At 42.1% G+C, this 12,578-nt stretch overlaps 2 protein-coding genes across 2 annotated transcripts in view; one reads left to right on the forward strand and one right to left on the reverse strand.

The window, feature by feature from the left end:
- On the forward strand, window positions 1–7,935 carry TTPAL (alpha tocopherol transfer protein like). The gene is made up of 4 exons (XM_005422229.2): window positions 1–448; window positions 1,177–1,370; window positions 3,152–3,262; window positions 3,995–7,935. The coding sequence occupies exons 1-4, from the start codon at window positions 10–12 to the stop codon at window positions 4,268–4,270; spliced, it is 1,020 nt and encodes a 339-aa protein (XP_005422286.1). The 5' UTR covers window positions 1–9; the 3' UTR covers window positions 4,271–7,935.
- A 105-nt stretch (window positions 7,936–8,040) lies between these two features.
- SERINC3 (serine incorporator 3) overlaps window positions 8,041–12,578 on the reverse strand; it is a 7,804-nt gene continuing 3,266 nt past the window's right edge. Inside the window, exons 5-9 of the mRNA XM_005422231.2 lie at window positions 12,322–12,491; window positions 11,509–11,599; window positions 10,942–11,119; window positions 9,906–10,133; window positions 8,041–9,221 (exon numbers count right to left, since the gene is read on the reverse strand). Coding sequence (XP_005422288.1) covers window positions 9,083–9,221; window positions 9,906–10,133; window positions 10,942–11,119; window positions 11,509–11,599; window positions 12,322–12,491 — 806 coding nt within the window. The 3' untranslated portion in view covers window positions 8,041–9,082. The remainder of the gene's footprint in view (window positions 9,222–9,905; window positions 10,134–10,941; window positions 11,120–11,508; window positions 11,600–12,321; window positions 12,492–12,578) is intronic.

Raw genomic sequence — 12,578 nt, forward strand, 5'->3', positions numbered from 1 at the left:
TGCGGCATTATGTCAGGAGAGAGCGACTGCACCAGGACAAGTCCGTCAGCAGGGTCTCCATCAGACAATGAGCTCCTGCCAGACCGGCCAAAGTATGTCTGTACCTTGTCTCCTGATCTTGTTACCAAAGCCCGGGAGGAGCTGCAGGAGAAGCCTGAATGGAGGCTCCGTGACGTGCAGGCCCTCAGGGATATGGTGTGCAAGGACTATCCCTCCCTGGGGACCTGCCTGGACGATGCTTTTTTGCTGAGGTTCCTCCGAGCCAGGAAGTTTGATTACGATCGAGCTCTTCAGCTCCTGGTGAACTACCACACCTGCAGGAGGACCTGGCCAGAGGTGTTCAGTAACCTGAAGCCATCTGCAATAAAGCCTGTCCTGGAGTCAGGCTTTGTCACTGTGCTGCCTCACCGGGACCCGCAGGGACGTCACGTCGTCTGCATCCGCCCAGGTACTCAGTCCTGAGTGTCTCTGTTCCCTGTCCCCAAGGTGTGTCTGGGCCAAAAGCCTGTTCCCTGCTCTGCTCTGAGCAGTGCTGACTTGCACAGAGTATGTGGGCTCTCTCAAGTTTGAAAAGCTGACTGGGGGAGGGACATGCTGGTCCTTAGCCAGCGTTATTCCAGTTCCTTTTCCTGTATCAGCAATAAGTGCGGTCATGGCAAAACGAAAATGCAGTGAGGTGGGTCGATGAAATTTTTCAAGGAAATATAATTTCTCAAGGAAAATTATTATGCAGTCACTCAAATTGAAACAGGGCTGCTGGCCTACCCTTAGAAGCTCATAATTTGTTTTTACAATAAGCAGAGAGAGAAACCTATAGCTCTGACTCCTGTGTAAATAATCAGAGTCTTTCATGTGCTTTTGGTGCTGCCAGGTTTGCTGTAAATTTCTCTCCATTCATTCTCCTCTTTTCCATTTACCTGCCTTCTTTCTGAGCTGAAACTGCTATTAACAAGCTGTGCTGGGTGGAGAATGGGGTTCTTAAAACCATTGCCTTTGCTCCCTGAAGTAAACATGAGTTGCCATTTACCTCTTGCTTAAGAAAGGCTGCTCTGAACTAGAACTGTGGCTATACAGAGTAACTTTTGAGTCCAGGAGAACAGAAAATCAGTTTTTTGGAATGTGTATTGTTAGCTTATCTTCACTCTCCGACTTACCATCCCTGTCTTGTAACCTCAGACAGATGGACACCCAGTAATTATCCGATTACTGAGAACATTCGTGCCATATACTTAACCTTAGAAAAACTCATTCAGTCCGAAGAGACCCAGGTGAATGGAATTGTAATCCTGGCAGACTACAAAGGAGTCAGCTTATCTAAGGCGTCTCATTTTGGTCCTTTTGTAGCCAAAAAAGTGATTGGAATTCTTCAGGTAAGACCTGAACTCGTGGGAAAATAAGCTTGTGCATTGTAAATGACTGCTGCTGTGTGTAGAGTTCTTGACTATGTCACCACAAATGTCATCATCTTGGCTTTCACTAGCAGAGCTAAACAAGTCTCTGCCCAACCAGTTTCTCACACCCCAACAGCCAACTTACCTCACTTGCCCCTTTTTTTGACTTTTGCATACCTAAAACTAAATTTGCATTAGAAATGCAGACTTTGAGTTGAAACAGACAAAAGCAGTTCTGCTGGGAACTGAAGAAAGAGTGGTAAGGAAGAAAGAGAGCAAAGAATTACAGTTAGGGATGAGACAGTGAAGAAATGGCCTGATATTTAAATGGTTTCTGTCAGCAGAGATGGAGCCAATCATGGGGCAAAAGTGCAGGTTCCAGCTCAAGTGCTGCTGCAAAAATGTTGAGAGGACTTTTGAATGGGTGTGATTTGAGGAGGATTTCCATCCATGCCCTGAAGGCAGAGGCTTCTTTAGCACAAGAGACATAGTGAAAACAGTTCTGCCTGGATGTGTGGAAGGAAAGTGTTGGAAAGCAGGTTAGAGCAAGGGTATAAACACAGTGAAGCTGGACAAAATGGGAAGGAAAAGGACTCAGGAGAAACCTGGCCAAAGTGGCCAAAGATCTGATGATTTCATTTGATGTTGATACAGTCTGGAGGAGTGAGATGAGTAAACTTCTCTTGAATGGGTTCATTCCATCATTACTTTTGTTCTGGCCTGAGCTGGTTACATCCTTTATTGTTTCCATGGGGGGATCAGGAAGGAGAGGGTGAGTCAGGGGAATGTAGGAGATGAGACTGCTGAGTTAAGGAAGGCCTTTATAAGAACTCACTCCTTTACATTATGATTTAAATGTATCATTTAACTGTAAGCCCATATTTAATTTTTACAAATAAAGCCATGGGTGTCCTGCTGTTCCTACTGGAATATATTCACACAACAATAGCTGGACTTGGGGAAGGACATAAAGGTATGGTGGAATATAAATGTGTTGCATCAACCTTGTTGAGCTGCAGCTCCTGTACAGATGAGGTAATTCACTGATGTTCCTATGGAGAAAAATATTCCAGCAGTGCCTCTTGTCTGCTTTTCACTCCAAGCACTGACTGATTTGTATATGTAGAGGTGGTTGTAGGGGAAAGAAACCTGAGTCCTTAAGTGCTGATCGTGAGCTTTTGCCTATGAAAAATATTTGTGCAAATAAATTTCTGCAGCAAAAATCCCATAATAAGCTGTTGTTTTAAACTGGCCTGTATGGGAAACAGTCTTTCCTAGTGATATTTGATTCCTTCTTCACATAAAAACGTATTTTAGAGTGTCTTGGGCACCAAATCTTGTTGGACACACAGTTAGAAGCAGCCTGCTCTGGCACTGAGTGTGGTGCACTCCTCAGGAGCTGCAGACATCACTTTGTGGCTGCATCCTTATCAAGGCTGGGAATACCCAAAGGAGGGGTTATCTAAGTGCTTTTGTCAGAGGAGATAAACATCAACATTAGAAATTAGGATTTACTGACAGCAGTGTATTTTTTGATGGTTTTCTTGTCCCTTGATTTTGTTTTTATGCTCACAAGATGTCATCCTAGGACTGCTCTCTGTAACAAGTTGAATTTCTCTTGTATTGGTTTATGTTGGTACTTCAGATTAACGCTGGGGAGCCAGTGGGTTGTGCTGGCAGTCAGTCTCAGAAAATTTTAAAAAGAGAAAGATGGCAAATGTTTTTTAAACTGCATTATAAAAATCTTCTTTACCCTTCAGGATGGATTCCCCATTCGAATAAAGGCTGTTAACATAATAAATGAGCCTCGTATATTCAAAGGCATTTTTGCAATCATCAAGCCTTTTCTGAAGGAAAAGATTGCAAACAGGGTAAGGATCTATGTGATTTGAACATTAATATTAATGTTTGTAAGTTCCTTGCTTGGCCACTCTTAAGTAAAAAAAAAAAAAGAAAAATTATGATATTGACAGTTAGAAAAATGTTGGTGCTATTTTACTTTCTGCTTTAAATTTTAAAAAATACACCTGTTGAGAAAATTCTCGGTGAGACGGAAACTTTGAGGAACTCAATACTGGCAAAATGTTAATATAGAACTTTAGTACATATGCTCTGTATCCAGGATATTATCCCTGTGGTTAATTATTTGACCATGACCATTCATGAGGTGGTGTCACAGGAAAGCTGTGTTGCCCCTTCCTTGCTCTTTTCCCTCATGCAGGGGTCCTGTGTGGCACAACTGTCCTCTTCACAGGACTGTGGTTGCCAAGGATGATTTTTTTTTTTTGTCCACAAGGATAATGGCTTTCAATCCCATGAGTGAATTTGGGAATGAACTGAATCTGGAGCCTGAGACCAGGCACATGTCAAGTCTCTCTTGCTGGGATTTAATCTGCACAAGGTGTGGATTTTTGTCTCAAGACTTCTCTCACTGATGTGTCTGACTGTACCTGCCCACTGTTGTGTGCTGCCACTTGCCCATGAACACATCACTTCTTAAAGTTGTTCTTTAGCTCAAAATAAGCTTGTTAGCTGACTGTTCCCACAGTTTGTTGCAAAGTGTTTGATGTACACTTTAAAAGCTCTTTTGTTTTCTCCTTCAGTTTTTTCTTCATGGCTCTGATCTGAATTCCCTTCACCAAAACATTCCTCCGGTGATCCTTCCTGAAGAGTATGGTGGTACTGCAGGCAAGCTGGACATCTCTGCCTGGAACGAGCTGCTGCTGGCCTCTGAAGAGGACTTCCTGCATGATTTCTCAGAGCTGGTGCTGCCATGTGACAGCTCTCCCCACGACCTGCTAGTGAGTGGGGATGCTGATGAAAAGCAGTGTGATGATTCCCTGCGAGGGATGAAACCTCAGCTCTATTACTGTTACTAACAAACCACTGGAGGGAAGTTGTTTCCAGCACAGTTAAGATCTGCTCTGCTAGGTGATGTTGTGAACTCTGCCTTACTCCTAAACCTGCAGTTTAGGGACAGACTGCTGAGGCACTTTACACTGTAGAACCAAAGGAAGCTGGAGAGGGCACAATGGGGGCAGGGCAGAGTTCAGGGAGGATAAAAGCAAAGAGCACAAGTTGTCTAGAAGACTTGAGGCTCATCAACCTCTGTGTGAATGGTGCAAACTGGCCTCTTCTTTCTAATGATAAAAGGAAAAAATTATTGCAGATAGGTAATTGACAATTTCTTGTCCCCACCCCACACAGGTGAAAAGTGTGGATGATTTACGAGCTTTGTGATTATCTGGTCTCTTCCCCTTCTGCAAACACCAGTAATGAAAGACTGGTGAAAGAAAGAAAATGGCTTTTGAATCCTGCAAAATATAATTCTGTAGTGAAGATTGCTTAAAACCATAGAAGTCTAATTTGGCCTGTCCTCTGTCACGTGGTTCAGATTGTGAGTTGGTGTTTCTGAAATATCTCAGTGAATATTTCTTTCAAATTAATACAGAACAAAATTTACTCATGAATACCTATATGGAGATCATCTCTTAAACCTCTTCACAGTTGGAGGAACTGTGACTGATGGATTAACTACCATAACATGTATACCAAGGTTTATACAGCAGATGCAATCTTCATTTTCAGAAAACAGCAAGTTTTTCAGATCATTTACTAAGGCTTTTGATTGGACAACAGCGTCAAATAATGAGGTTCAGGACCAAATAAAAGAAAGCTGTGTCAGCCACTTCCCCACATTGACCAGTTCTTTTCTGCTTGAGATAAGGAATTGGGTAAGTACCTCATACCCAGGATGTGTGAGGAGGTTTTGTAGCAGTTGGCATGTGATGTATAGAAGGCAATACTTCATGTAAGACAGCAAGGTGCTGCTTTAGCTTGTTACTTTAGGCTAAATTTGAGTTTTAGGTCTGTGAAACCAAATGCAGACAGGCTTTTAAAAGCACATTCTTAAATTTCCTGATATTGTAGCATTTTGTTCACTGTGCTTGTCAGCTCTTCTGTGAAATGTTACAACTTAGTTTTTAACTTTGTTGACCTCTTTTGTCTTTGGTTGTCATGTTCCTGTATGAAGTTAGACTTGAATCATCTCTGTGATACTTACCCATACCTTGTATGCCTGTGCTTCTAGGTCTTTGTCTAGAGACAGAACTAACATTGATGTCAAACCAGGGTAAGATACCTGTGTCTGAATAAGCTGTTCCCACTCCCCAAGTTCATTTTATTTAATGGTCTTGACTTAACTCTCAGCACACTCTTTGCACACATTTTTCTGCACTATAACGGTGTGGAGATGGGAAACCTCACGAGGACGAGGAAAGCACAGTCTGTTACTTCAAGGTGAAATAATTCACTATTTGGTGGAAAAGATCATCCCTTCTAATTGGGAACTTATCACTAGAGCACTTTCTCTGGATGAAATCTTGATTTAGTGCCAAATGTGATTATAGGCACCAGTTATGTTTCTGTAAATATAAAACTAAATTATCTTGAGGATCTCAGACATTCATTCTTCAAAGTGCCAAACTCTGTTTTGAATGTCCTTCTTCCTCTTAGCCCCCTTGCAGCATGACTGCACTGCCAAAAGGAGACTTCTGTAATGACTTCCTGACCTGGCAGCAGACCTCATCCTGGAACTAAGGGGTGGCAAATGCCATACCTGTCATCCTGACATTGTAAAGAGACTGGGTTCTGAAAAGGGTAAAACCATGAAGCTTTTTTCCTTTTCTCTGTGGCAGTTCAGAATCTATAGGAGCAGAAAAGTCATCCCATGAGTAGTTGTAGGTTAAAGGTGGGAAGAGATTAATTTTCCTCAGTGAAAGCATCTCATTTTTCTTACAAGTCAATTTTAACTCCTCTTTGGTAACTGTTACCTTTAGTGCAGGGAAAAAATCCAACTACCCTTTTCATCTACTTAAGGTAAAAGAGTACTGCTTGGCAGCTCCTCCTTTGTGACCAGAATATGCTCTCTGTTTTGCAGAAATTAATTCAGTTTTTTGCCACCTAGAAGCCAGTAGCACACAGCACCAGGACTTGGACAGATCAGTGGCTGCCCACACTACTGAACTGCTAGAAGAGAGTGATGCCTCTGTTGTTTTAGTGCCTCTTAATTCCAGTCACAATGTACTACTGAAAAAAACCAGAATGGACCATTTTACCTAGAGATAAAGGCCTCACTGATAGTCTTTCCTTAATTGTGTTGCAGGGTTAGAAGTGGGGGTAAAGTGACTGTAGGAACAGCTCCTTTCATCCCCTTATGTAACTATTACAGAGGGAGGCTGGATATTCAAAATTCAGTTTAGTGTCCTTCAAAAAGAAAGAAATCTAGTGGTGTTCAGCAGAAGGCTGAGGAACCTCTATAAAACTCACCCTTTTTCAGCCTTTTGTATTTTCTTGCATGCCTTAAATAGTAGGCAGACTAGATCCACCTCACCCTCTTCTTTCCTGTGCTCACTAAGAATAAAGAATATGATTTAAACATAAATGAGGTTCTAGGGTTGTGCTGGGTTTGGCTGGGGTAGAATTTTCTTCACAGGAGTTGGTGTGGCCCTGTGTGAGTGAGCAGCCATGGTGCTGGCTGGGGTTAATCCACCACAACTGCCAATGCTGAAAAGTGCCAGTCTTGTGCCTCCAGAATTTCTTTTTCTTAAAGCTGGCTTCTGGGCAGTGGATGTCAGGATGCTGAATTAAGCCAGGCTTTATCAGGCATCTGTTATTTCTAATTTGCTGTTCCTTGGCTTTAGAACTGAGGCAGGAATTGCAGCTTCACTGAGCTGTGTCTCTAACCCTGAAGTCTCTCTGAGCAGTGCTTGGCATGTCCTACAGAAAGCACAGCTCTGGCTCACGTGTGCCTGGCTACAGAGCTGAGAATGTTCTTTGAGCTTTAGCACTTAGTAGCAAAGACATCAGTTTGTTCCCAGAATTTCTCATGTTTGGAAAATAAACATTTGTGTCATGTATAGCATCTCCTTATCTACAAGTTAAGAGAATAGCTAGGAAAAGCTTACAGGAGGGGGTAGTTTTTTTGCTTGGGGGTTGTTTGGTTTTTTTGTTTTTACAGCACAACAACCACTTTTTTCCTTCTTCCCACTTGAAATAACTTTGTTTTCCATGCTTATATATGCCTTTCCAGTACATAAGCCATCCCTGCCAAATCCAACACATAATAAGGAAGGATACTTGAACTGCATTGGCATTAGGTGGCACAAAAGGTAGCTGCAAACTGTACATACAAGTACTTGAATTTATACTCTTGTAAATGGATGTTGTGAGCCCTGAGGTATTTTCAGGAACTGGCTGAAGTATCATTTTTGTTAAATCTTGTATCGTTAAATCTCTTTAAGTATCATTTTGTTAAATTTATACCATTTTGGCTTGAATTAATCATTGTCTTATTCAAATATTAATTTTGCTGTCTGTTATATGTGGGCCTAGAGGTGTTGGGTGGTTAAGTGTACATCTTATTTTGATAAAATTTATTTTTATATTGCATTTTATAATACAAAGTTGTCAAAAATGTGTAAGTTTATGATGCATGACTGGGTGATTAAACACATTGTAACAGCTGCTCATTTGATATTTTCAATATGTTTGTCTTGTGTCATGTTGGGATATTTTACTGTAAACGTCAGTAACAACACACAAGTTCCATATTTAAACATAATCACCACAACACTGCATTAGCAAAAGGTTTTGCTTTCTGCTGGAGAACAAAAGTTTACTTGAACTGAGCAACTTCAAGGAAAAGGATTTGACACTCAGACTCACACAAAATACTGTTGGTTTCAAAAAAATCTGTCACTTAGTATTTACTGCACAGAGAAAACAACCAGTCACATCCACCTGGACACTGCAGCAGCTGAGCACTGTAAGGGGTATTTTCCACTGGAGAAGGAACTGCTGCTTCTTAACACTTCAACAGAGCTGGGCCACTTTCAGTAGTTACTTTGCTTTATTCAAATGAGTTTACAGTGCAAATGCCTTACAGCCAATAATAATAATAATTCCATGTATGTTACTTTTATTAAGCATATTGGACAACTGAAACCAATCAATCAATAAGCTCTATTTTCCAACATAATCATAAAGTTGATTAAGCTACTCATACACTTACCACTCTATTTGGCAAACATCCTAAAAAAGAAGTTACCATAGAAATTGCCCCTTAAAAAGGGCAAGTTTGTCTTAAAAAGAATTATGAGTTAACCAGTTTTTCAACTTCAGAGTTGTTCTTTTGGTGAGGAATAAGGGTGCTTTTTGCCACAACACAAAGTTAAGTAATTTAAATAAACTTTTCCTGTAAATAAACTTTAGCAGTGGAATGTAGAAATCAAGCAGCATGGCTTACACTTCCAGAAACTGAAGCATGAGCAGAGTAGTGCATTATGCTGATTATAATTGCTCTTTAAAATATATTACTTCATATTTAACTAAATGTTAGCTTCTCTTCAGTAGAAGGTTGGGGCTTTTGGACAGAAGAGATAATTTCTTTTGTGCTTTGACAGCACAGCTGTAGTGAATTTTAAAAATGCAGTAATAAGATAACCCTGGTAAAGGTTAAAATAGAAAGATAACTGATAATTTTGGTGCTGCATCAAGCATTATGCAACACATAACTGTCTATCTGAGTGCATTTTAATACCAACATAAGAAACAGTAACTAAAGCAATGAATGAACATTTTGGCTGTCAGCAGAGTTCCCCACTTTTGTAAGCTCAGACAGGTGCAGGAACTTAAGTGAAGTCTCTATTAGTAAGGACAAGAGGAGCCACTAAGGTCCAGAGATAGAGAAGCAGACAAACCCAGCTGGAGGTAATCTTCACCCACACGGCCGGCCACTTACTTGTCATGGTTTTGAAATCTGCATCAGGGCTAAAAAGTAAAGAAGTCCATTAGTAGACACAGAAAACACCTCTCCCTGTTCCTTGGTACCTCTCATGAATCTGAAGTGAGGGCAATCCTTTGGGGCACTCCAATGCAAGACCCTTTGTGAGAACATAGTGAGACAACTAAGCCAGCAGTTTCCTGTGGCTCCATCACAGGCTGTGGTTCTTGGAACCCAGTTTTCAAGCCTGCTTGCCCATGCTGATGTGCTGCTGTTAAGGAAGTATTTGCTAATTTATACCATGTCCTGGGAGCAGTGGTTCTGAGCTACAGTGGCAGAGGGCATGCCCAAGTGTTTCCAACAGATATAGGAAATCACATCTCTGATAAGCAGCACATATGGCTGTCCCTGCACATCTCTGCCAGGATGAAAAGCAGGCTGGCTTCTAACAAACTTTTCAGGAGGCCACCTGAAACCAGTTCCATGTGTATCCTTCCTGCTACTCCTCCAGCTGAAGAATGGCAGCCACACTTTCTGCCCTTGCAGCTCTGCAGTAGTGCCCTGGAACCACAGCTGCTGATTGTGCTGCCTTCTCACATCTCAATTCAGTAACACTAAATTGAGAAGGCACAGCTCTACTGCAGCTGGCACAGGGACAGCCCCTTCATCACCTGGCAGGAGGAGGAGTCTCCCATCCACACAGAACCCATCACCTCCCCTGTGGCTCTTACCTGTACCAGTTGGTGAGTGTCATCATGATGTACAGAGAGGCGAGGAAGAGCATGAAGTGGAAGAAGGTGTAGCTGTACTGGACACCATCCTTCTCGTTGTCCGTGACACGGCGCACCTCGCCCTCCTCGGCTGTGCCACTGCCTGTCCCCACAGTGTCCTCCAGGATGGCAGTGTCACTGCCTGACAGGGTCAGCTTGTTCACCTGGCTGTTACTTGAAGAGCGGATGCTGCAGTGTAACCCAAACAGAGACATGGTTAACAATTCCTTTTACAGGCAGCTGTGGTTGATAATCAAACAAGTAATGGGCCACAATGAATGTCTGGGACTAGCAAATCATCCATTTGGAAGCATATGGAAATTGGTCTCCAACTGTTTTCATCCAAGCTTTTGTTATCTTAATGAAACAGCATTCCTAGTCCCAGATCATAGAAAGGTGGTGTTTGGAAGGAACCCGAAAAATTATCTCATTCCAATCCACTTGCCGTGGGCAGGGACACATTACACCTAGACCAAGTTGCTCACAGCTCCATCCAGCCTGGCCTTGAACACTTCCAGGGATGGAGCACCCACAACTTCTCTGGACAACCATTCCAGTGCCTCATCACCCTTGAAGTAAAGATTTTTTCCCTAATACTTAATCTAAACTTACTCTTCCAGGTTTAATCCATGACCTTGTAAAAGTCTCTATGTTCCTTGTAGGCTCCCTTCAGACACTGGAAAGCCACAATTAGGTCACCCCAAAGCCTTCCTTTCTCTAGGCTGAACAAACCCAGTTCTCCCAGCCTTTTCTCACAGGAGAGGTGCTCCATCCCTCCAATCACCTTGTAACACATGTTGTTCTGTTATCTGGATTGGGCTGACAAGGCTTATCCTCATGCACAAAGCAAAACACAGGTTTATGAGCCACATTTGGCCTCAGGCCTGAGACAGCAGCTGGATGTGAATAAACACAGGTACATTTTGCACTAGGCCCACATTCAAACAAAGGAGGCAAACCCCAATTCTTTACCACTGGATAGCAGTGCAGATCCTACCTGGAATACAAGAGGCAAAGGACAAAGATAACCAGTCCAACAACACTCTGGGCATCCCACCACTGCAGGGACTTGGGTGGAGCAGGAGTGGCAGGAGGGACAGTGGCATTGGCTGGAACAGCTGTGGGTGCAGCTATCTGGGTGATGATGTTCAGCAGACTTGGGTTACAGTTTCTTTCTGAAAGGGATTTCAAGGCAGATTAGAGAGATGCCAGCATGTAGCTAAGAAAAGATGACAAGGTAAACTTGCAATTTTTCATTCCCTTGAACTGCTGATCTCTTCGATTCTCCAGAGGCAGAAATTGCCTGCAATATTTTCCTGCCTGTGAGCTAGACAAGGGTATAATAAATAAATAACATCAGAATGCCCTGACACTGTTTTTCTCCCCCCTTACAACACCCCAGTTTTGTTCTGCAAAGAGGCAGTTTGATGGTTTCAGTCAAGTCAGGTTTTCAGCCTCACTGGATTTGATCTGAACAGATCAGCAATTCCCACAGAGTGATCTGTAATAACAATCAACTTCTGCTTTCACACCAAAACATGACTCAAGACAGAGTGTTGCTTACCAGGCTCATTGGACATGGCTGCCCAAGTGAGGTACATGGTGTAGAGCGTGATGACAGAGGACTGGAGGAGGCCAGAGCGAGGCTGATGTTCCTGTTCCAAAGCAGAAGAAGCCAAGGTCAAAAGGGCAAGGTTTACCTAGAATTGGATGGTTTTACCCCACTGCCACAGATGAAACTGTTACTAGCATGAAAACCATTGCTATTGGGCTTTGTTCTATGTTTGAAAGACTGGAAGAAATTCCTTAGAGTTATATAATTTATGTAAATAAAGCAACTCAACCAGAGAAAGAATAAGCAAACCAAATCCTTTTCTTTTTGTGCCCAAGACTCAGTTGTGGGCTGTTACTGAGTTAATCTCAACCTTTTCAAACAATTTTGTAGATGAGAATCCAGCATGGGATTTGAGCAATACCAGTTCAGAATCGAGTAACATGCAACTTTCCTCTTACATTAAAGAAGTTTACCCCTAATTTCAAAGCCACAGTATCAAGCAAATAAATCTCCAGCTATTTTGCTACTCCCTAACAGATTTCTCTGTCCTGCCAGGGCCTTCACCACTAAAACCATGCCAGCAGTCCTCCACAGGGAAACAAAGTCCAAAACCACGTTGGCTAAAAAAGCCTCTCTTCAGAAAATGTGTCACTATGTAGTAAAATGGTTTCAGAGCAATATTTTTTTTTTTTTTAGTTCCTAACTAGCATAGTTATGATAGCTAATTTTTAAAGTTCTTATGTCTGACTGAACTGCTACTACATCCTTCCCACTTCATCCCTGCTTGGTATGTCAGAAGAAAAGAGCAGAGAAAAGTAATACCTGAACTTTTGGAAGGATAGAAACAATGGAGACAGTAATGCACAGGATCATGTTAAAGCTTATGAAGAACTTGTTCTCAGTGCAGTCATCAGGCTTCGTGTAGAAAACGTAGAAGAGAATGACAAAAACCAGGGACAAGGCATAGAACAAGCTTGTACAGGACAACAGAGCTGGAGGGAAAAAAATTACATTACACATACAGTTTTAGTAGTACATCTAAAATGCCTTAATGTCCAGCTAACACAGCAGAAGACACT

This window comes from Geospiza fortis, unplaced genomic scaffold (assembly GCF_000277835.1).
Source record: "Geospiza fortis unplaced genomic scaffold, GeoFor_1.0 scaffold188, whole genome shotgun sequence".
In the NCBI taxonomy this organism is placed as follows: domain Eukaryota; kingdom Metazoa; phylum Chordata; class Aves; order Passeriformes; family Thraupidae; genus Geospiza; species Geospiza fortis.